We start from the raw sequence: 25241 nt of genomic DNA, 5'->3' as shown, positions 1-25241 counted from the left end.
ATATTAAGCACAGGGAAACCTTCGTATAGCAAATTCATCCTAAAGGGATTGAGGTAATTTATGCACAGAAAGTAAAGACTTCAGCAGATTTGCTCCTTTTTAATATATAAAGAGCATGTACCTTTCTCAATAGATACAATATCCATTAACTGCTTTGATAAGATTAACTATAATGTGAAACTTCACATACAGAAATGGAGCATTGGTGTTCTTTATTTCAGATTCCTGATTTATGTCTCACTGAAAGTAATAAGCAAAAAGATAGTTATTTCCTCCCAAAATGATTTGAATGTTTCCATTTTTAATATCTCTTAAGGTTTTTTTTTGTCTCCAAGATAAAGTCTTTCTCTGACCTATTTTCACATGCTGAAACAGGGAGAAAAGTCAAGGGTAATGATTTGCAATCAGCAAGGACATGCCTCTCTGTGGGGGAGAAGAGGGTATTTCAGAAATTCTTAGAAATGAAGGTTGAAAAATCATATTTAGACTTTTACTCTAAAAAAAGAAATTCCTACTGTTTTGATAACAGTAATTCGGAGTTACAGTAATCTGTTCTTGATAAAACCATGGCCAGGGTGGGTATGCAGAAAAAAATGTGGTGGTAGACACTGTCAGTTTCTTACCTAGTTCCTCCTCCTTCCTTGCTAAAAGAGGCTTTTGTTCCCGTGGCAACATCTGCAGGCAGTGAATCATTATTGGTCCAAATCTATCATGACATCCTTTTCCCAGCCTCCCTTGCAGTGAGAAGTGGCCATGTGAGCCAGTTCTGAGACATACCGGGAGTGCGTTGAGAACACTGTTGGGTGATTTTGGACGGCACGTGGCTGTCTGCGCCTCCCTATGCTTGTCTTCCTGCCTTGATAGCTGACATCATGCCAGGAGCTTCCACTGCCTTCCTGTGACCTCCAGGTGATAGGTCCACAGCCAAGGATGAAAGACCTGGCTTTTTCATGACATTTTTGAGTTGCTGCTAAAGTAAGGGTGTCAGATAAAAGACAGGACACCCAATTAAATTTGAATTTCAGAAAAACAGCAGTTTTAAATATGTAATATTTAAGACTTATAGTTTATCCAAACTTCAAATTTAACCATGTCTTCTAATTTTCCCCCCCTAAATCTGACAACTCTATGCACAAACCCTGGACTGCCTGTCTTGGATTTTTTTTGTTATGTAAAAAATAACCACCACCAGCACCCAGAGAGTGTAGGGTACTATTAATCAAGTAATATAATGCTTGCATATGAACTCATTCCTGATATAATAGTTATTTATAAAAAAGTACCTGGGGCTGGCCCTGTGGCGTAGTGGTTAAGTTCAGCGCACTTTGCTTTGGCAGCCTGGGTTCATATCCCAGGTGCAGACCTACACCACTTGTCAGCCATGCTGCGGTGGCCACCCACATATAAAGTGGATGAAGACTGGCTTAGATGTTAGCTCAGGGCTAATCTTCCTCAAGCAAAAAGAAGAGGAAGATTGGCAACAGATGTTAGCTCAGGGCCTATTTTCCTCAGCAAAAAAAAGTGCCTAACATTTCTTGTGTGTTCATCATGTGCCAGACACTGTGCTAGTTAGCAGGGATGTGTTTGTAACTAAGTCACAGAGGCAGGTCCTGCCTTCCTAGAGTTTGTCGTCTAGCTGGAGAGACAGCCACTAAACAACTGCTTCTCTGAGTGGCAGTATGATTTCAATTATTCCGATTCCAATTATGATCAGTGCTCTGAAGGAAAAGTAGGGGAGCTTAGAGAGCACCTATGCAGGGGATCAGAGGTGGGATCTTAGGGGCGATCTGAAGAGAATGCTTGTGGAAGTTTGCAGCAAGCACTGGGAGCAGCACGTGTGGCCGCCCTGAGGCAGGAAGGGTCCTGGTACATTTGAGGAGAGGGGCCCCAGTGGCTGAACAGCCACGGATTGGGTGATGGGAAATGAGGTGGAGAGGCACACAGAAGCTAGATCAGGGAACACCTTGGAGGTTCTATTAAGACTTTTGACTTTATTCTTACTCTACACTACCCACCTATATTAAATAACTGTTGATATCCCCATCTTAAAAAAGAGGAAATCAGGACTTTAAATAGCTTGATCAAAGTCATATAGCTATTAAATGGATGAACTGTGATTTGAGCCAGGGTTGGTTGGTTTGTTTCTTTGTTTGGTGTGTGACCAAAAAACCCCCTAATCATCACTGAGTGCAAGCTAGTTAGAAATACAGAAATAACGGGAGATGATCAAATGAGTCTGGGGAGAATGTTTAAAATTAACGTAACAACATATTTTATATCTGTAAGGATTGAGAGGGGTGTGAGCTATCCATGTTATTAGTAAACACAAAGTTGATCAGGACCGTAGATAACTTAAATCCTAGCATCTAAAGAGGCCTCAAAAAATTAACAATTTAGATCTCCTGCCTGTGCTTTTCAACGCAGGTTCCCCTGTATTACATATCATTGAGGTAACTTATTTCTGTGACTTTAGACCATTGGTTTGACAAGAACAAAACACAGGAAAACACCTCTATTTGTGACAAAGTCTCAACAATGATCCAGTGGTTTTAGACACACACACAAAACAACAACAGCCACAACAACAACACATAAAAAAGATACTGCAGTAAATTGTTGATTTATTCAATGTGACTGCTACTTCTGATAATGCCATTATCTGCAGGAGGTAGGCATTGGTATGGGATGGTAACCAATATTTTAAAGAAAAGCTAAAAATAGAAAAATATCAGGGTGTATCACATATAAGGTAAGTGTTTTGTGATACTTGATACGTGTGTGTATATATACACATACACACACACATTTATACATATATATACATATAGACACACCCATACAAATATACACACAATAGATTATATATATACTGGATTGTGATATAAATCACTTCTTACTCTGGGTCCCATTTAGAAAACTCTGACAGTCATTGGGCTAGAGAAACTGACTCACTGTGAGCTATGCTATATCTTGCACTCCGTGGAGTGAGAACAACTCATTAAGGTAAGTTCCTGTCCGCCGTCATGGATGAATATGTCCTGTTCCACAAGTTGGTAGAATCATGTGTGACAGAATAAACAAACAAAACAACAGCCATCATTGTACCCATGTACATATTGTATCCTGGGGAAGGTTCTTGATTTTATTCCTTCGAGTTTCCTAATTCACCCCAGGAAGGATTTGGTGCATTCCATCTTTATGCTGTTTCTTGCAGACCTTGGGAATAAAGATAAATAGAAAGGAAATTAATGGAGAATTCTGATGACAGGGATTCTGGAGCCAGAAATGCTGGTTTTCCATAAGAACTAAATAGATCCCAAGTCTCTTTATTTATTTTTTTAATGAGTGAAGCATTTTTTTTCCCTTAAAGATTGGCCCTGAGCTAACATCTGTTGCCAATCTTTTTTTGTACTTTTGTTTTTTTCCTCTTCTCCTCAAAGCCCTCCAGTACATAGTTGTATATTCTAGTTCTACTATGTGGGACACCACCTCAGCATGGCTTGACAAGTTGTGGTAGGTCTGTGCCCAGGATCCGAACCAGTGAAACCCTGGGCTGGGAACGAACCTCACCACTCGGCCAGGGGGGCTTGCCCCAGAGTCCACGTCTTATTCTTTTAATGCTTGCATTAAATTTAAGCCTCTCTTAAGTTATCAGATATCCAATATCATTTTCAACTTGTATAATAATCCTTGGCTTCAAGGAATGAAATAGTTTCAGATCTAGAAGAATATCACAAAGGGTGAATAGCTGCAGTAGAATTCTTGGGGTGTTATCCTTGATTTGAGGAAAGAAGTATTTTTACCTTCAGTCTTTTTTCTTAAACTAAGGAAGGCTAGCTGAATATTTGGAGACTTTGGCTTAGAAACTCAGTGAGAAACCTACCACGTTCTTATTACACAGATCATGCTGGAGAAATCCACATATTTTTGTATAGCATTTCATCTTTGAAGAATGTAAAATGTAAAAATGGTTATACTTTTTGACCAAGCAAGTGCCACCCCTGAAAATTTTTATAATAATCAAGAAGAATAAAGCAGCAATATGTGCAGATATTTTTACAGCATGTTTTTGCCAATGTGAAAAACTTGTGATAACACTTAAATATCCAACAACTGGGAGATAGTTCAATAATCTTGTTAATTTGAACTATCATACTAGATAATTACACTACTGTTACTTTATAATTGGAAATTATATTTTAAATTCAATATAGAAAAATACCAAAAAGAAAAATATAAACATTTGATTATTAAATTTTTATTTTGCCATTTCTTATTCCTTTGATTTAAAACAAGATGTGACATGTTTCTTCTGCACTAAGATATCAGTGTCAAGTCTTATAATTTACTTTCAGTGAGCAAAACAGAACTCTGCCTTGAATCCTTTAACTAGGAGAGCTATTTAGTTTTACTCAGTTTCATTATATAATGGACTTTAAACCTTCTTTTTTTTCAAAGATTGGCCCTGAGCTAACATTCATTGGCAATCTTTTTTTTTTTTCCATTTTTCTTCTTCTTCTCCCCAAAGTCCCCCCAGCACATAGCTGGATATTCTAGTTGTAGGTCCTTCTAGTTGTGCTACGTGGTATGCCGCCTCAGCGTGGCTTGATGAGTGGTGCTAGGCCGGCACCCAGGGTCCGAACAGGTGAAACTCTGGGCTGCTGAAGTGGAGCGCATGAACTTAACCTCTCGGCCACAGGGCCAGCCCATAAACCTTCTTAAATATTAAATACTAATTTAAAAACAGAAAAAAGCATGGCAGTTAGTATGTAAACCAAGTAACCACATAAAAGAGACTGTCGTGGGGGCTGGCCCCGTGGCCGAGTGGTTAAGTTCGCGTGCTCCGCTGCAGGCGGCCCAGTGTTTCGTTGGTTCGAATCCTGGGCGCGGACATGGCACTGCTCATCAAACCACGCTGAGGCAGCGTCCCACATGCCACAACTAGAAGGACCCAAAACGAAGAATATATAACTATGCACCAGGGGGCTTTGGGGAAAAAAAGGAAAAAATAAAATTAAAAAAAAAAAAAAGAGACTGTCGTGAATAGCAAGAACACTGGATGTATACTCACTAACGTGTTAGCATGGCAGATTGGTAGCAATATAGATGATGATTTTCTCACTTTTGCTTTTACATTAAACCTTTTAAAAAATAATTAATAGGTTTTATAAAGAGATGGAAGTAAACATTTTTCAAGGGAGTTTGAATGTTCCTGGTGTCCAGACTGCCTTGTTATAGTGAGAACAGGTAATGATCAGTTTTGCCTCAAAGTCTGGATTTAAATAAGGATTGAATTAAATATCTAACTTCATATCCTTACTCTCCTGGGTCATCTATTGTTTCATTAATAATTAAATTCAATCTCTGTTGTTTCCTTTTCATTATCATTGCTTTATCACAATTATGATTTTATATGCTTAAAATGGAAAATCAGATAAGCAGGTTTATGAGATGTTATGAGAAGCCTGAAGAGCAGTCAGTTGAAACTCTGAAAGGTCTCAGTGCCAGCTCAGTGCCAAACTGAGGGTCAACCAGGCTATGCTGAGGACCCACCAGGCTGGCTGTGCCAGGGCCCAGTGGTTGGAAGAGCTGGGAAAGGTGGTGGGTTACCACTACAGATAACACGGTAACTTATCTATGCAACTGGAAAAAAAACTAACACAGATCTTGGTGGTAGGAAAAGCTGAACTGCTCTTGAATCTATCACTTCCAACATTTGTTATTCTTTTTTAACTTTATCCAATATTTAGAAAACAAGCAAGATAGCCTTAAAAGGTAGAGTTGAATACTTCCTTACAAACCTCTGGGCTGTAGGCCAGGAAAGAGGGTGTCACACACATGGAAATGTACTGTCTTGTGGGTTCTCAGCGCCCGTCAAAACCTGCCAGCTATTCTTGGGCCTTGGACCAGATGGTGAGAGCTGGCATTAGGTATGGAATTAGGGGCAATGTGCCTGAGCTACATAATCAAGGCTCCTTTCATTTTATCAGCAGGTAGATCATGTGGCCACACTCCAGTGTATGAGTTAGTCACTAAAGGAGAATTGGACCTGAGCACTGGCCATTAACGAAAGGATGGGAAGGTGTATGTGTCCAGTGGCTGAAATGCCCCTGGAAGTATCTCATTAGGGCCAGAAATGGAGCCAGTAACTCTCAGCGAAGTGGCTCTGGTTCAGGTACTATCATTTACGAAGGCTGAGCCCCTCCCTTCACCCTACACTCTCTATACCCACTCATGCCAGTGTCCTGAGTGTCATTACACCTTTCACCTAAGTAACAGGCCGCAGGCGTAGGCAGGCACACCTAGCAAGGATTTTCAGTTCCACTTATAAGAAGAAATTTGAAAATGGTCCTGAAATTTCATCAGATGGGTTCATGCCTACATGAAGGACTGATCTCGAAATTGGGAGTGTGTAGGATCGCTGGGCTGCCTGGCTGGGCTCAGTCCCCTAATCAGATAGGAATTTACTGAGGACATAGGAAAGCTAATTCTTATTGAAAAATGATGACATTTGGACCAGGGTAGTTGCTCCTCACCAAAAAAACATGTAATATACTTCACTGCTGAAGTGACTCATACTAACTTCTCTTGAGCCAGATGATGACTGCATTTTGCATGTACTAGCCATGAGAACACTTTTAGTTCAAACATAGCAGCAGCTGGATCAATAGTTTTGTTCTCCTAGCATGCATTGTCATCCTTCTTCCTCTGGTTCCTACCTCCTGCCCTGCTTTCCCTTTGGGGGATTTCTCCTCTTAAATCAGGAGTCCTCAGGAGAGGTATTCAGTTACAGGATAAGTACATGATCCAGCCCTAGCCAATCAGAGTAAGCCATCTCCCTGGCCACAGTGATTGGTTTAGCAAAAGTCATGTGACCCAAACAGGACCAAGGTCTCCCCTGGGACTTTTCAGCTGGGCTAAGATGGAAAACTGCATTTTAAAAAACTGTTTAAAATAAAGAATCTTAAACATATGCAAAAGTAGTGAGAGATACACAAATGCCTATACCCAACATCCTGCTCCAATATTTATCAACTCATGGACAATCTTGAAAAAGGATAAACTGCCTTTTTCCACTGAGGCTGTTGGACTGAGGAGAATGGTGCTACCAAGAGACATCATGTGTATCAATGGAGAGAACCTGACGTCAAAATAAACCTACACAGAAAGTGGAATTGAGGCAGAGCCCAGAGGACTCCACCTGAGCTCCTTAATCCGGCTGAGCCGGAAGCCACTGCCACTGCTATAGTTCCTTCTGCTTAAGCCAGATTTAGGAGGATTTCTGTCACTTGCAAAATGTGTCACCTAACATGAAAACCTTAAAGGAACACTCAATAAATAATTTTTAAAATCCTGTGTTTATTTTTGAAGTATTTGGGAAATATAAATTCAGGGAAAATCTTTAAGAGGAACAAAGAAGGAGAGCTCTAGACATATGAAAACAAGACCACCAGCAACTCTACTTCACTCTGCCCAAAGGATAATTTCAGTCCCACTGAAATAACAGCCATCTACTAAAAAGTTTAAACCAAATACCACAAATATCAGTAAGAGATGCAACAAAGGGGGAATATTTTCACCCTTAAAAACTCACAGACAGGGGCAGGCCCCATGGCCGAGTGGTTAAGTTCACGTTCCACTTCGGAAGCCTGGGGTTTGCTGGTTCAGATCCTGGGTGTGGACCTATGCACTGCTCATCAAGCCTTGCTGTGGTGGCATCCCACATAGAAGAACTAGAACGACTCAGAACTAGGATATACAACTATGTGCTGGGGCTTTGGGGAGGGAAAAGAAAAAGAGGAAGATTGGCAACAGATGTTAGCTCACAGCCAGTCTTCCTCACCAAAAAGCATACCTCAAAAAAAAAAAAAAAGGAATGCACATATGCACAGAATTTAAAAAACAAAAACACCTCACAGACAAAATAATCAAGTCCCCAAACCCATTCAGATTCTCTGATTCTGAATTATCTTCAAAGCAATGAATGAATGGATACAACTGCTCCGCCATTAGCATTCTGGTATGCCGTTCTTGGGTAAGTCATGAACCAGTTTCCTGGCTGTTCCCTCACCATCCACTTGGATAGGACAATACTCACCCTTTTGCTTTGCTAGTTCTTGTATTACATCTTCATACACTTGTGAAAAGACGTCCTCTTCAGATTTTGTTCCATCTAGGTAAACTGAGAAGGGCAAAAGAGAGCAGGTCAAATGCTAAGAGGCTTATATTAGTAAAGGATGCTGACTCTGGCACCTGACATCTCTTGAGAATACCAATAGGTTTAACCAAAGAACCCAGCAACCTAACTTAGAAATAAATTAATAGCCATCAGAGAGAAACAGATCACAGCTAGGTACAATAGGTAAAAAATTTTGGTTTATTACAGAGAAATTCACACCAGCTCATGTGAAAATCATTAAAGAAAAAAGAAAGAATCAGTTAAGTGGCATTGTGCATATGACACTTTAGGAGCACTGAAGAGGTGTCTTCCCAAAAGAATCATTTAAGGGAATAGTTCTCCAACTTATGCATCAGGATCACTTGTGAAAATTCTTAAACCATGCTGGGGTCTGGGTTCCGTCTCATGCACTGAATTCGAGTTCTCCATGCCCAGGAGATAAGTTTTTTAACAAAACCGGCAGAGTCAGTTTTGGAGAAAAGGTAGAAGTTATATAGGTTAAAGGAAAGAAAGGGCCTTCTAGTCAGAAAACTGCAGAGGCAGGGAGGGAGCAGAGAACGTTGCCTGTTGAGGAAAGGATGCACAGTTTGGAAAAGCTAGCATGAGGAGAGGCAGGAACGGTGCAGAGATGAGATTTTAGAGCAAGGCTGTGCTCTTGTCTTTAGAGGTCTTGATATCTGGTTGTTTGGATTTGAGCCTGAAGAGCTGGAGATTCTTTGAAGGTATTTAAGCACGGTAAGAGCATGGTTAGATTTGCATTTTAGATGGAGGGGGAGAGAGAGGCAGTAAGAAGAGGACGTCCCTGCAACCAGTGGTCCAAACTGGAAGTGCTGCAGCAAGAATATCAGCAGCAGCTCTGGGGATGGGGAGGAGGGGATGAACTGGACTGAAGACGGGATCATAACAGCTGCCAAAGCGTGAGGAGGCCCTGTGTGCTTTCTGCACGCTCTCACGGAGCTACCACAGAGGCCATGAGGCTTCTCACAATACGATCAATTCCTTTTATTCTGAAAAGTATGCATCAGTTCTGATTCCTCTGCCTCCATCTAAAGGCCTTCTCTCTCCGGCCTCCTATATCCTCTCCGTGTTGAGTTCTGGATCCCAGCAATCCGTTCTTAGCCCAGATCCATAGAACCAGGCATCTCGACCTCATTATGTGCAAAATGGAGCTGCATTCCTCCCTTCCAAATCTGCAACTCCTTCACTTTTTTCTGTTTTCCAGAATAACACTTGCCAGTTCCCAAGGTGTTGTCCTTGACACCTCAATTTCCTGCACCCTCCATATCTATTCTATCACTCAGTTCTAATGACTACATATGACTAATATCGCACCCTCTACATCCACCCTCCACACAGCCAGAAGGAGCTTACTAAAACAAGAATTTTGATATCAACAATGTCCTTGCTTAAAACCTCTTTGTAGAGGGTGTCCCACTTCTCTTAGGATAAGAACCTAAGTCCTTAAGTGGTCAGCGGCCATGTAGGGTTTGGACCCTTCCCGTATCACAAGCATCACTTCTTGCCTTTGGTTTTCTCTACCATAAATACACCAACCTTCTTTCACATGCTGCTCATTCCTTCCTGGCCCCTGGCCTTTTCATGTGCCATAGCTACTTTATGGAGTGATCTTCTATCCCCCCAACCCACCTCCTTTTGTCCAGGTAAACCCACCAGAGTGTGGTTTAAATCTGGCTTCCTCAAGGAAGCCTTCCCTGATTGCTGGGACTTGGGCAGTCCCCTGGAGCTCTGTGTCACAGTCAGCCCAGCTAGAAGGACAAACTTGTGCAGCTAGTGTGTTTGTTTGTTTTCCTGACAGAATGTTGACTCATAAGAGCAGGGACTGGGTCTGCCTTATTTCCCTTGATATCATCAGGGCAATACCAGCACATGGAAGGTATTCAATCCATATTTGTTGAGTGAATGACCGTCTAGAAGGTGACAAGTGTCATAGAGAGAGAAACAGAAACCAGGAAGGCCAGTTGTGGAAGAGGGGGAGTCCAGCGTGTTCTGGCTTAAAGTGTCCTTTATAATCTAATACATGAGAAAATGCCTCCCAAAGTCCTTTCTTTCTTTCTTTCTTTTTTGTGAAGATTAGCCCTGAGCTAACATCTGTTGCTAATCTTCCTTGTTTTTGGCTTGAGGAAAATTAGCCCTGAGCTAACATCCGCTGCCAATCTTCCTTGTTGTTGGCTTGAGGAAAATTAGCACTGAGCTAACATCTGTGCCAATCTCCCTCTATTTTTTTGTATGTGGGAGGCCTCCACAGCCTGGCCAGTGAGTGGAGTAGGTCTTCACGCCTGGGATTCAAATCCATGAATCCAGGCCACCGAAGCGGAACATGTGGCAATTTAACCACTTGGCTATGGGACCAGATGTAAAGCCCTTTCTTTTGTGTACTTTGAGGCAATGACAAATAAAAGGCCTTCCGTGGAGGGAGAAAAAGGTACTTACCAATTTGCCACGTGATGTCCTGTATCTCTTGTCTGTGCTTTAGATACATGGGCCACACATGGCCATCAAAGTACCCTGGGGGGTCTGGAGGCTCGTAGACCCTTGTACTATCAAAATACGTAGGGAACGTTAGGTTGATGGAAATGCACAATTGATAAAGTAAAACGATGGTCAGGATAATGGGGAAATCACGCAGAGATTGAATCTAAACAGGATTAAGACTACACATTTTAGACTCAAAGCCAGTCACAAAGACAATTCAACGGATTTAGTTCTCTAATCTACAAATTACCTTTGTAATTCACTGACTATCACTCATATTATCTTTTCCCCCCTCTAGCACTTTACGAAAGAATTAAGAGACAAATATCAGTGTAAACAATGTTAGAGACACTGATATATTGGATAAAGCTTTAAACTAACTGGTGTTCTTTGTGGCTGTAACAGAATACAGGCTCACTAATTTAAAATCATAATCAACAAGGGATTGCTTCATATGAAGATTTAGGGAGATGAGCCAAATAGCTTGTCTAAAGGCCTTTTCTTAGAAAAGCAATTTGTGTTTCTCCATGTTGATGACCATTTATAGAAAAAGGTTTTGCTCTTTGTGTAAAGAGTTGAGGCTCCCCAGGTCTGAAAAATGACACATATACATTGCTCAATGAGGTTGTTTACTCATTTTTCCTAAATTTTGTCTTTTGAATTACAATCCACAAAGGCAATTTCAAAACTTACCTCCTCCTCCTCTTACATTCTTCATATGGAATGGTCAGAAAATAGCTTCTGTTCCATACACTGTCAAGGGGCCTAAAATAATAGCGTATTTAGTTCATAAGGTTTTTTCCCCATTTATTCAGGGTCAATATCAGAGTGAGGAACGCTTACTTGTAATTAAAGAGAAGGAAACCTTCGATGATTAATACGGGAATTTCCTCAGAGCTTCCACAGTCTGCTGATGCCAGAGAGTGTTTCGAGCTTTCCATCCAGCAGGAAATGGCAGACATCATTTTTTCCATGTTAAGCGCTTCAAGCACTTCAGACAAACATACAAAAATAAGAAATCAATACAACAAAAATTTTATGATGCAGCTTTTTATGACGAGTATATCCAGGGGTCTATAAATGTATAAAATAACACTTTATTTACCCTTCAAAACACCTAATAACAAATATTTTAGATAAATTTAAACTCTAATATTGATAAATTGGTATGTTTGAGACATTTTATTATGGAGAATTCTAAACATATACAAAAGTAGAGAGTGGAGTATAATGAACTCCCATGTCTCCATTATCAACTTTGAGAACCACAAACTCATGGCTAATCTTGCTTTACTTATAACTTCTACTCCCTCCTGACTATACAAAAGTTTCACATTTTTGGATGACAAAATATCTATAAATAAGTTTAAAGGATAAATGATACACTGGGAAAATATGTGCAATGTTTTGGCAAAGAACTAATATCTTTAATATACAAAGAGCTTTTACAGATAAATAAGAGGAGGAACAATCATAAAAAGAATTTACAAAGGATACGAATATGCCATCTTCAAACTCTAAAATGTGCATACTTTTAGAGCTTACAATTGTAATTCTAGAAAAGCATCCTACAACACTGATTCTCAAAGTGTGGTACCTAGACCAGCAGCAGCAACATCTGAGAACTTATCGGAAAGCAAACTCTCAGCCCTACTCCAGAACTACTGAATCCAGCCAGCCAGGCTTAAAGGATTTTTAGCGGAAGGTTTTAAAATGATTGATTAATTCATTTAATAGACACAGAGCTATTAAGATTTTTTCTTTGTTCTGGTTGTTTAGGTTAGTTGCATTTTTCCAGGAAATTGTCAATTTAAATTTCCAAATTTATTTGCATAAAATTGTTCATAATATCCTCTTATCTTTTTAATGTCTGTAGAATCTGTAGTGATATTACCTGTTTTGTTTTTGATATTTGTAATTTGTGTCTTAATTTTTTTCTTGATCCATCTTGTTTTACCTGTTTGGGGATCACTCAGATTCTTGAATCTGTAGGTTTATGCCTTATGCCAAACTTGAGATGTTTTACACCATTACTTCTTTGAATACTTTTTCAGCACCACATTCTTTTTCCCCTCCTTCTGAGACTCCAATAATAAGAATGTTAGATCTTTTGTTATTGCCCCACATTTCTGTTCATTTCTTTTCAGTCTATTTTCTCTCTGTTGTTCAGATTGAGTAATTTCTATTGTTCTGTCTTCAAGTTCACTGATTCTTTCTTCTGTTGTATTTCTTCTGCTGTTTGGCCCATCCACTGAATTTTAAAATTTCAGTTATTGTATGTTTTCAGCTCTAAAATTTCTATTTGGTCCTTTTTTACATCTTCTATTTTTTTTATTGAGGCTTCTAGTTTTTCACTCGACTCAAGAATGTTCACAATTGCTTGTTGAAGCCTTTCTATGAATGCTTCTTTAAAATCCTTGCCAGAGAATTCCAACATTTGTGTCATCACGGTGTCAGAGCCTGTTGGTTGTCTTTTATCATTCAAGTTGACAGTTGCCTGGTTCTTGATATGACAGGTGATTTTCAGTCTCATCCAGGAAATTTTGAGTATTATGTTGTGAGGCTCTGGATCCTACTTAACCTTCTTTTTTGCAGGCAGTCACCCTGTTCAAGTGTAGTGTGCAGGTCCAGGTTGGGGTGGATGTTCAGCTCCCTGCTGGGCCTCATCTGTACTGGAGTGGGAGAAATGGCAGAAAGCAGAGTGCTGGTGTGGCTTCATTGTGGCTCAGTGAAGATAGAGGTTCAGCTCTGTACTGAATCCTGCTGATAGTAAGTGGCACTACCCAGGTGAGGAAAGTAGAGCGCCAACTTGCCCCACCTCACATTGCTGCATTCTGCCTCTTTGCTGCCAGGTAGGTGTGAAAGTTCAGTTCCCTGTTTGGCTCCAATGATATGACCCCTGTGGATGACGTGGAGGGCCAACTCACCTTACCTTGCTGGTGCCAGATGGGTCCAGCAGTCTAGCTCCCCACTTGGCCCTATTACCACCATGAGGGGAGGGTGGTGTTTCCTTTTGTGTTTGGTTAGAGCAGGGTAGATATTACCAAAATGATTTTCTATTCTGCTAGGCCACCTTTTTTCTAGTCCTTTGACTATAGAGAACAGGTTTCTTGGAAGTTTTCATGTGTACCTAAGGGTTCCATGTTGCACACTTCTCTGGCATGCCTTCCCAGATAAATGAGAAGCAAAAAGAAAGCCCAGAGAACTCACAGCTATGTCATTCCTCAAGTTCCAAAGTCTCTAGTCAGTCTACTCTCTTCTTTTCATCTTCCAGAGTCTTCCTTCTTTGTTGTAGTCCATCCAGGGTTTTTAGTTATAAGAGGAAGGAATAGTGAGGAATGAGGCCAATCCATCTTGGCTGGAACCAGAAGTACCATTAGTTTTAATATATTTCCATTATCACTCAGTTAAAAATATTTTCTAATTTTCATTGTGATTAATTCTTTCACCTATGGGATATATAGAAGTGTTTTGCTTCAGATCAAATGCAATGATGTTTAGGATTTGCTTCAAAATAATATAGAAGGAGAAAGTGGGTGGGGGTACAGATGAAATGTAATTGGCTAAGAATTCATCATTTTTAAAGCTGTTTAGTGAACTCGTGAGAATTCATTACACTTTTCTGCCTACTTTTGTACATGTTTAAAATTTTCCATAAGAAACAGTTTTTAAAAATCAGAAAGAAAGAAACATTAATTTTCAAACACTTGGGAATTTTGTACTCACTCTTTTATTACTGATTTCTAATTCAGTTTTCTGTGATTAGAGGATATCCCTGTATCATTCAATCCATTGAAATGTATCAGGACTTGCTCCATGTCCTTGCGTATGTCTTCCATTTTGGTCAATGTTCCACATGTTTTTGAGGAAAACGTGTGTTCGGCTGTTGTTGGGTATGTGTTCTATATATGTTAGTTTGGTCAAGTCTGTTAATTGTGTTGTTCAAATCTCTTATACCCTGATAAGTTTTGTTAGCTTGTTCCAATAGTTACTGAGTGTTAAAATCTCCCACAATAATTACAGATTTGTCTATTTCTCCTCTTAGTTTTGTCAGTTTTTGCATAATGGATTTTCAGGTCATGTTAATAGATGCAGACAAATTTTAGATTGTTTTGTCTTCCTGTTTAATTGATCCATTTATCTCTATCTCTAGTAATACCCTTTGCCTTAAAGTTTACTTTGTCTAATATTAGTATAGTTATATCAATTTTCTTTCAGTAGCTGTTTGCATAGTAAATCCTTTTCTATCCCTTTTATTGTCTACTTTTCTATATCCTAATATTTAAGTCTATCTCTTAAAAGGAGCTTTTTTTTGGTCCCAAAATCCAGTTTGACAATCCTTGGAGTATTTTATTTCATTTAACTTAACGTAGCTACTGATATATTTGATTTAAATCTATCCGCTTACTATCATTTTTTATTTTTCCACCATCCTCTGATTTTTTTAGTTCTCTGCTTTTTACTTCTTTTGTATTTATCAACTGTATTTTAATGATTCCATCTATTTATAAACTTGATAGCTACACATTTTTAAACTATTCTTTTGGTGGTTATCATAAGGATTTCAACATTACTTTGGCTTACTTTAAATTTATACATTTACCTAAAAAGTTTAGATTTTTCCTTAAGATAGATTCCTGAAAGTGGGACACTTGAACACATGGCATGAACATTTTAAGGTCTATGGGCCTTATGCTCAGTCTCCTTTCCAGAAAGGTTGTACCAATTTATACTCCCATCCATGACAGTTTTTGTTTTATTGAGCCTGAGCCATCATTAGATAATTATCATTGCTTTAAAAATCTATTTATTAGGTAAATGGGAAAAAAAGTAAGTTATAATTCTTTGACTACTTCTAAGGTTGACTTTTTATTGTATATTGATTAATCAAATAAGCTTTTGCTTCAGTGAATAACTTATATCATTGGACATGTTTCAGTTGGGATATTAGTGTTTTTCTTATCAGTTTGTAAGAACTCATTTAAATTAGGATTCTTTTTTTTTCAATGCTTTTTTTGGTGAGGAAGATTGGCCCTGAGCTAACATCTGCTGCCAATCTTCCTCTTTTTTTTTTCCTCCCCAAAGCCCCAGTGCATAGTTGTATATCCTAGTTGTAAGTCATTCTAGTTCTCCTATGTGGGACACCACCACAGCATGGCTTGATGAGCAATGCACAGGCCTGCACCCAGGATCTGAACGAGCGAAGCCTGCGCCACCAAAGCAGAGCACGGGAACTTAACCACTTGGCCACGGAGCCAGCCCCAGGAATAATTCCTTGTTAATTGTTGAAAGTAGTTTTTCCTCGTTTAACTCCTACTTTGTAATAATCTTCCTTACTAACCTTTAGAGGAGGGGAAGAGAAGAAAAAATATCCTGGCTGTAGCTCAAGACACAAGGACAGACAGCCAGTCAAGGATTTTCCTTCTTAAGACTATCATGTGTGTGTAAGAACTGATTACACAACATTTCTCCTCCAAGGTTACCAAAGTTAAAAATAAAGAACATAGGGGCTGGCTCAGTGGCATGGTGGTTGAGTTTGTATGCTCCACGTCATTGTCCTGGGGTTTGCTGGTTCTGATCCTGAGTGTGGACCTAGCAACACTTGTCAAGCCACGCTGGCAGCGTCCCACATAAAATAGAGGGAGATTGGCACAGATGTTAGCTCAGTGAAATCTTCCTCATCAAAAAGTAAATAAATAGGGGCCAGCCCCGTGGTGCAGCAGTTAAGTGGGCACATTCCGCTTCTTGGCAGGCTGGGGTTCGCCGGTTCGGATCCCGGGTGCAGACGTGGCACTGCTTGGCAAGCCATGCTGTGGCAGGCATCCCACATATAAAGTAGAGAAAGATGGGCATGGATGTTAGCTCAGGGCCAGGCTTCCTCAGCAAAAAGACGAGGACTGGCAGTAGTTAGGTCAGGGCTAATCTTCCTCAAAAAAATAAATAAAACAGTGTATTAAAATAAATAAATAAATAAAAGTAAAGAACGTGTTTTACAGCTCTTTAAGAGAGTTCTCTCTGTTGCTAGTCTGCACAAGCACTCGATCATCTTGTTAACTATAAAAGTTGATAAGATCTTTAAATATAGTTTATTAGCATGATATTCTTTACAGGAAAATAGATGTTTTTTCTGATAGGGTTTAATCCTTTGGCTTCAAAGCAGTTTAGATTGGGCAAGGGAGTGAGGTGAACCCATCTAAAATATATTCACTAACCTTTTTGAGCAGTCAAAAGAAAAAAACAGCTTCCCAGTAGCTTGGGCTCTGGGAAGGTAAGCTCAGAGGATGGGCAATGGGCACTTAGAGTCTGCCCCAGGCAAGACTGGGGGAGCTGGAGGGGAGTATAGTAGTTATGGGTGCCCCAGGCAGGGATGGGTGAACCCACCTCCCCCAGATTCAGAAGAAAAATCTATTGTTCCAATGTTTTTAGTTTTAAATATAAAACTGGGGAAAAAGTTTCATTTATTTAAATAGCTGAACATAAATCAGAAAGCTTTATAAAAGCAGGTTCAAAGTACAGCAATATATTTCAGCACATTTTGAGACTGTCTTCATAGATAGCGAAGTTACTTGGGTTTGAAAAACAGAATCAATAGCAGCCCGTAATGCTTTACAAGCTCAACTTCTTACCATCATACTGCAGAAATCCATTTTCATCTGTCTCTATCTCAGATTCTGGCTGGAAAAATAATAAAGTACCCATCAAAACTGTGCAGTGCAGAAATAATACAACTATAGAATGAAGAGGCGATAAACTTTTAAGAAATGCTTTGGATGATGATGGTTAATAAAATCAAAGACCAGCACCAAATAAGTGGTGCCATCTAGTGGATAAGTGACACTACTGCACTGAGCCTCCCCCTTCACTACAAAAGCTGCATCACTCAGCAAAGGCTTTTTGGAAGTAATTCAACCAACTTTGCTACCAGAGCTTTTCTGTGTTAAATAAATTATCTAAGAAGTTTTTTAGATACCTTGAAGAAATCATCCTGAGATATGACAGTGCAGTTTGGGAGATGTTTCTGCAAATTCTTAGCCAGTGTTGTCTTCCCACCATTTGTCACACTGAACCAAAAAAAAAAAGAAAACTTGCAAACACCACGAAGGAAGATGTATTAAAAAACATAAAACATTTTTAAATGATCTTAGAAAAATGATATTTAAAACAATATGTAATATCTAAGAAAAAATTATTTCTTTAATATATAATGCTTTTTCTGTTGGCAAGACCATAGGATAAGAAAATCTGATGTAATAAATAAGAAATAAGCTGGGAAGGATGGAAGAGAAAGGTACTACTGGGCAAATGAACGGGGTAATACTAAGACTTAAAAATACAGCTATCGTGGGGCTGGCCCCGTGGCCGAGTGGTTAAGTCGGTGCGCTCCGCTGCAGGCGGCCCAGTGTTTCGTTGGTTTGAATCCTGGGCGCGGACATGGCACTGCTCATCAAACCACGCTGAGGCAGCATCCCACATGCCACAACTAGAAGGACCCACAATGAAGAATATACAACTATGTACCGGGGGGCTTTGGGGAGAAAAAGGAAAAAATAAAATCTTTAAAAAAAAAAAATACAGCTATCGTGTTGGAAGTGAAAGAATTTTTTGTCTATGGCGAAATATTCATAGGGCTCATACACAACACAGAGAATGTGAAGAGCACATGTTGGCACAAGTATATCGAACTGCACAGGGTCATGTGACTTTGTTTCAATGCAGGAGGGGCGGCTTATTGCAAGCCCACCTACTCTGAATTCACATTTCCTCTGGGTGCCTTCTTCTCCCCTAATCTCTCTCCACTCTGGGGCTAAATGGGAGGTCCACTGTAGCTTATCACATCTAGTTAGTTATGTGTTCTTTCTGGCTGGACTGTGACATTGAGGGCAAGGGAGATCCCAACTATCTCCTGTGTATCTAGTTTTCCAGCATCCAGCACCATGCATAGCAGATGGGAGGCACTTCTCTAGTCAGTCATTCAACCCCAGAGTTCTTCTACCTGGGCTGGTGCACTTTCAAAGAGTCTATGGCAGATTTGGGGTGTTTGTGAACTTGAATGGAAAAGAAATTACATCTTTACTTCCACTAAATTCAAACAGAATTTTAGCATTTCCTTTTTATAAACATAAGTCACAAACAACAGTATTATTAATAGTACCTGTGACTTTGTCACCAAGAGAAATCACAGATGTTTCCATATCATGTTGCAGTTGGGGCAGACGCCTTGAAGTATTACTTACACTCATCATTTCAAATTTATGGCAGTTTTTACACCCATCCCTGGACGTTGTTATTTTATGAGTTAACAAAGAAGTGTATATATGGCAATGCTACACGTTTGTTTTTTAAAATATTTTTATAACTATATTATCATAACTGGTTTTCTTTGTATTTTATTTTGTTCATTTAAAACCACTACTCTCAGAACTCAAGACTTCACCATACCATCAAATGTCCACAGCACAAGAAGAGAAGGAGAAAGGGGCAGAAAACCTATTCAAAGAAATAATGGCTGAGAACTTCCCAAATCTGGTGAGGGAGATGGATCTTCAGGTGACAGAAGCCAATAGATCTCCAAACTTTATCAATGCAAGAAGACCAACTCCACGGCATATAGTAGTGAAGCTAGCAAAAGTCAACGACAAGGAGAAAATATTAAGGACAGCCAGGCAAAAGAAACTAACCTACAAAGGAACCCCCATCAGGCTATCAGCAGATTTCTCAGCAGAAACTTTACAGGCTAGAAGAGAGTGGAATGATATATTCAAAAATCTGAAGGACAAAAATCTACAGCCGAGAATTCTCTACCCAGCGAAAATATCCTTCAAATACGATGGAGAAATAAAAACTTTCCCAGATAAACAAAAATTAAGGGAGTTCATTGCCACAAAACCTCCTCTTCAGGAAATCCTCAGGAAAACCCTCATTCCTGAAAAATCCAAAAAAGGAAAGGGGCTACAAAACCAAGAGCAGAGGAGATAAGTAGAAGGACAACAACTGAGAGTAGCAGCTCTACATCAGAACAGATTAAACCATGGGACGAGAAACAAAGGAAACTGAAAAAAACCGGAAAACAAGACACAAAATGGGAGTGGTAGGCCCCCACGTCTCAATAATCACTCTAAATGTAAATGGATTGAACTCCCTAATCAAAAGACACAGAGTGGCAGGATGGATCAAAGAACAAGATCCAACAATATGCTGCCTCCAGGAAACACACCTCAGCCCCAAAGACAAACACAGACTCAGAGTGAAGGGATGGAGAACAATACTCCAAGCTAATAATGAACAAAAGAAAGCAGGTGTCGCTATACTAATATCAGACAAGGTAGATTTCAAAGCAAAACAGATAAAGAAAGATAAAGAGGGACAGTATATAATGATAAAAGGGACTCTCCACCAAGAAGACATAACACTTATAAATATATATGCACCCAACACAGGAGCACCAAAATTTGTAAAGCAACTCTTAATAGAACTAAAAGAAGACATCAACAACAATACAATAATAGTAGGGGACCTCAACACACCATTAACACCAATGGACAGAACATCCAGACAGAAAATCAACAAGGAAATAATAGAATTAAATGAAAAATTAGACCAGATGGACTTAATAGATATATAGAGAACACTTCATCCAAAAACAGCAGGTTACACATTCTTCTCAAGTGCACATGGAACATTCTCAAGGATTGACCATATTTTGGGAACCAAAGCAAACATCAATAAATACAAGAGAGTTGAAATAATATCAAATGTCCACAGCACAAAAAACCCCTGACTGCACATTTATTTTCAAGAACCAGTGCTTAATACCAGATAAAATGAATCACAATGATTATAATCTAGAAGAGGGAAAAGGATCTATTTATTCACTGAAATTGTTTATTGGATATAATTCAATTATTACCCAAATACCTTACACCTACAAAGTAGAAGGAACTTGATTCACAAGTTCTTTTTCATTTAACCTTAAAATACACAGTTGGGTAGGATGTGGGAAATGTCCTTGAAAACAGGGCAAAGGGGATGTGTGTCACCCTAAACACTGAGAAAATACTGTTATGAAATTTTTTCCCCTTTAAAAAAATGTCTATAAGACATATTGAATGTCCATAGTTCACTTACTGAATTTTGGTTTAAAATAGATAGTAAACAGGGGTAACTTTATTACTGTATGAGCAATTTGGCTAGAAAATATGTCATTTTCTAGATTTCTCTCTTTGTTAAGATCATGCAGTTGAACCAACAGTAATTAGATCCCTTTTCACTGGCTTAGCTGGAGCCAATGAGAAATAAGCACCTCATTTTTGTAAATTTGGAGGAGACAGACAAGCTAGAAGGCAGTCTGGGTCAGAGGGATGGGAGAGGGTGACAGCACTACTTATCAATCTGGCCTCGGATCTACACTTGGAAAGCAACCATCCTGGTCAGGTAACTCAACTCTTCTCCTTCAGTATGCTCATAGCCACCACGTACCAGCAGGTTCACAAGCTCCCCGCATGTGCTGTCAAATAGCAGGGGAAGAGTGACCAGATAGGACCATGTTCCAGCCTAGGTTCTGGGGAAGGAAAATGTGTGAGTACTTGAGCCATTTCCTCCTTTGTTTACAACACTCAAATAAATGCACAACTCCTGGCCCATTGATTTTTTATGTGCTAGGCAACAAGAGGGGTCATTGTCTTTGGAACATGGCCGTTGGCCAGGGAGAAGTTAAAAAGGCTGTTTGTAATTACTCAAACAAGTGGAGAATCCAGACTGCAACAGGTAGATATTAATATACCCATTTCCGGCTGAGGAAACTATGGATTGAAAAGTTGTATACTCATAAAACTTGCCCAAGGGAACACCTAGCAAATAATAGAGATGGATACAAGTCTGACCCTGTCGCCCATGAATCTTATACTTTTTAATATCACGGAACTTTGCAAGAATCTGATGAAGGCTATAAACCCTCCCCACAGAAAAATGAACATCTTCACACATGCGCTAAATTTTCAGGAGGTTCATGGATACCCCTGAATCCTTTAGAACCCCTCCTATTCCTGGTAGTCTCACTCAAATAATCTCTTCATAGGGCAGCAAGCGGTGAGTATGCGAGAAAGATACAACACAGTGAGTTTGGAGGAAGGAAGAAAGGCAGGAAGTGCAGCTGAGGCTGGCAGGGGCTTCACAGAGGCAGCAGCGGCACTAAAATGAGATGCTGGAAGAGACAGGGAAGAGGAGGCTGTCTTAGGGAGTTATGGGCAGTACCTGATGCCCATGGCAGGCTTCTAGACAGAGGGTGCTGTATGGGAACATTGAGAAGAGGGGAATTTTACTCACATGCACGCAGAATGAAAGTCGGACTGGATCCTTTAGCGGACTTGGCAGTTGCTTCCCCAAGTCCACCCCTTTTTGAGGTCTGTTTGGGACTGACTCCATTCTCGACTCCACAGCAGGGCCCCACTGGCCTAAACCAATCAAGGTCATCCCATCCCTTTGCCACAGTGACTGTAGGTATATGACACAGCTGGTCCAGTTAAAGGGAGACCCATGACCTAGGGGAAGAGAAGTACTTTTTCTCCCCCTAGTGACAGGCTAAGAACAAGCACGACGTCCCAGGAGCTGCTGGGAGCTCCTTGTGACCAAAAAAGTAGAGCCAATTCTAGGATGAATCCAAATGGAGGAAGACACAGAGAAGAGATGGAGAGAAACCAAGTCTTTGGTGACACCACTGAGCTCCTGTATCAAACCTTTCCTGCAGCCTGCATGCTCCTAAAGCTAATACATTTTTTTTCACTATTTATGGTTGGTTTTCATATATCAGGAAATTCAGATTTCATTCTAGATAATTGGAAACCACAAATATTGTTCATCAGGTGAGAGAATAATTTAAAAATTTTGTATGAAGATTAAACTGGTAGAAGTACGTAGGAAAGATTAAGAGGGGAAGCCTGGAATTAGGGAAAGAGGGCCTGAATTAGGATGGTGGCTGTGGATGTGGAAAGGAAGGGGTGGACAAAAGAAGCAATGCAGAGAAAAACTGAACTTTGGTTCTGATTAGACGGGAGTGAGACAAGGCAGAGTTCTGACATTTAATTCATTTGATTTTACTTCTGATTACTTATTATAGTAATATGATACAATAATACAATGATCTGCCCCAAATTACACACTTTTAATTTCAATAGTCTCAAATATTTTATTAACTGGACCACACATAATGTGAATGTACTCAGAAGCAAGATGAACATAATACAGTAGAAAAACAAATAACGTCTTTTTGTGTTGTTGTTGATGCCTTATTTGTGTGCCCACCTCTGGTACCACAGGTAGGGTGACCACATAATTTAGGACACTTTTGAGGGAGAGGGGCAAACGATTAGTAATGATGTCAGGGCAACAAGGACTAGCTCAAGATATAAGGTCATCCTAAGCATGGGGAAAAAGGAGTGGAGGTGAGGCGGTCCTTATTCCACATGTCCAAAGCTGGGCATAACAGGAAAGAAATGACAGATTTTCTCCTATGTCACACTGGAGGAGCAGCCATACGGGGGACAATAAATCACCCCAAACCAAGGTAACATCTGATCAGGCCTTGCCTCTGGTGTCAGCTCCAGAAAATAAATGGTAAAGTAAGCAAACTTGTCTACTGACTCTCCTGTTGCTGTTTTTAGCAAACTTTCCCATCTCCTGTTGGCATTTATGTAGCCAAGGCTCCACTGTTTTCCACCAACAGTGGCCAGCTCTCTCCTCCAGGACTCAGGAATCCTTCTCACTGCTTCTCCTTCCCCCCCACGGCCACAGGAGAACACCCTTTAGACATCCTGAGTATCTCGACCAGCTGTTTGTAGCAAAATTACTCACCCACTGATTCCAATGACAAATGTTTTCATAATTAGCTTTGAAAGTCACGTCTTCCTAAAATATCCTAAAATTAAAAAAAAAAAATCAAATGCTTATCATTTAGATGTCCAAAGAGGTAAAAGAAACAGTCCTAAAGTAGGAGGGCCTGCTGAGGTGGAAAGATGACCATGACTTCTGGGTTACCCCACCCTGGAGCACCCACATGCCGTGGAGGAGCTTCATGTACTGGCTTCTCCCCGCCACACTCTCCCACTAAGTGCCAACAGCTGGTACATGCTGAGGGCCTGTAAGAAAAGCCAGGGGAACTGAAAGGGGCCCCAGGGCCAAGCACACACCCTTGAAGATCTCTCTTCAAGGGTGTGGGAGAGTTGCTAGGCCACAAAGCACATTACAGTTTCAAGCTCCCCTTAGTTTAGCCAGGGCGCCTCTCCCTTGCAAGATTCAATTATCCAGAGATGACCATTCCCCCCACGGCAGGAAAGTCACAGAGCTGGCCTCTCTGCCCTCCTGAAATGGGGAAAGACACTGCTGGCCAGAGGCAAGAGGAATTTAATTCTCTCTAAGGGCACTATTTCCTCACCCAAAAGCCTAGGTCTAGGGCCAGAGTAGACAAACTTATTCAGAAATGGGCCAGAGAGCAAATATTTGTGGCTTTGTGGGGCAAGAGGTGGTCAAGGTTATTATATAGGTACTTAACGTTACAAGAGAGAAAAATTTCCACAAATTTTTTGATGAAAGTCAAGACATAATAATAATTGAGTACAATTTTTTCATAATGCACATCTACTAACGAGAAGAGTAGAATTCCTTATTGGTGGGGAGAACATCTCCCTTATTGGATTTCAAAGTTAGTGTTCCCTATCATGAAAGGGACGGCAAAGGTTCAGGCAGAGGGCCAGGTTTTAGCCATGGGCCAGTGTTTGCTGACCCCTGCTCTAGAGGGTGGGGGGCAGTTTCACACTTGGCCCCCACAGGTTCACCAAAGCAATCCTGTGGGTATTCCAGTGGATCATTTCCATCTCTTTAAGTGAAAAGGTGAAGCTCAGCTGCAGGAAACCTTAGAACAGCAGTTCCCGAAGGTGGCCTGTGACTGACACTGCTCTTCATGGCTGACTGACCCGGTCGGGTGGTCAGGGACTCCAGTCTGTACCACCTGGGGTGAGCGGTGGCTGAGCTGGAGGCTCCCAACCATCCTCGCAATTCCTACCCCTGCCCTGTGTCCAGGCTCCCCCTGGTGGCAGAGGGTGGGGAGAAGAGCCTGGTGGAGAGAGCACTGTTCTTTGGCTTCTTCTCACTTTATCCAGAATATTCCAAATCCAATTGTTTAAGGCTGAGTTCCACTTTCATTAACAAGCCTACGTGAGATAAGACTTCAGTAATGACTGTAATAAAAATAAAATAGAACAAGACGGACATCTGTGTTTCACTGTTGACTGTATATCTCCATCCAACTTACCAAAGTGGATTAAGGAACAACTGCATACGAACAGTCTGCTAATATAAATTTTTACATTGTAACTTTTCTTCTTCTGAATTTTATCTTACCCTATTCTTCTTTTCAATATGTCAGTGCAAGACTGCCAACTACCTTTTCTGGGAAGGGAAAGGCTGCCCTTTATCCTAAGATGGTATCTTTCTTACTTTTTTGGTGATAAATGTCCTTTCTCCTATGAAATTATGCTGGCAGTAGATAGTAGATTGATGTCCTCCCTTGCCCCCCCCC

At 40.3% G+C, this 25241-nt stretch overlaps 1 protein-coding gene across 3 annotated transcripts in view; it reads right to left on the bottom strand.

The window, feature by feature from the left end:
- Window positions 1-1465: 1465 nt before the first annotated feature.
- NMRK1 (nicotinamide riboside kinase 1) overlaps window positions 1466-25241 on the bottom strand; it is a 26416-nt gene continuing 2640 nt past the window's right edge. For all 3 annotated transcript variants that reach the window (XM_046664305.1, XM_046664304.1, XM_046664306.1), the window contains exons 2-9: window positions 23519-23582; window positions 17643-17733; window positions 17299-17347; window positions 11516-11663; window positions 11366-11437; window positions 10631-10737; window positions 8099-8182; window positions 1466-3216 (exon numbers count right to left, since the gene is read on the bottom strand). In XM_046664305.1, coding sequence (XP_046520261.1) covers window positions 3197-3216; window positions 8099-8182; window positions 10631-10737; window positions 11366-11437; window positions 11516-11663; window positions 17299-17347; window positions 17643-17733; window positions 23519-23547 — 600 coding nt within the window. In that variant the 5' untranslated portion in view covers window positions 23548-23582 and the 3' untranslated portion in view covers window positions 1466-3196. The remainder of the gene's footprint in view (window positions 3217-8098; window positions 8183-10630; window positions 10738-11365; window positions 11438-11515; window positions 11664-17298; window positions 17348-17642; window positions 17734-23518; window positions 23583-25241) is intronic.

Source organism: Equus quagga, chromosome 6, assembly GCF_021613505.1.
Source record: "Equus quagga isolate Etosha38 chromosome 6, UCLA_HA_Equagga_1.0, whole genome shotgun sequence".
NCBI classification, from domain to species: Eukaryota; Metazoa; Chordata; class Mammalia; order Perissodactyla; family Equidae; genus Equus; species Equus quagga.
Note: the sequence above shows the minus strand (reverse complement) of the source record. Positions and strands in the feature narration are given on the sequence as shown.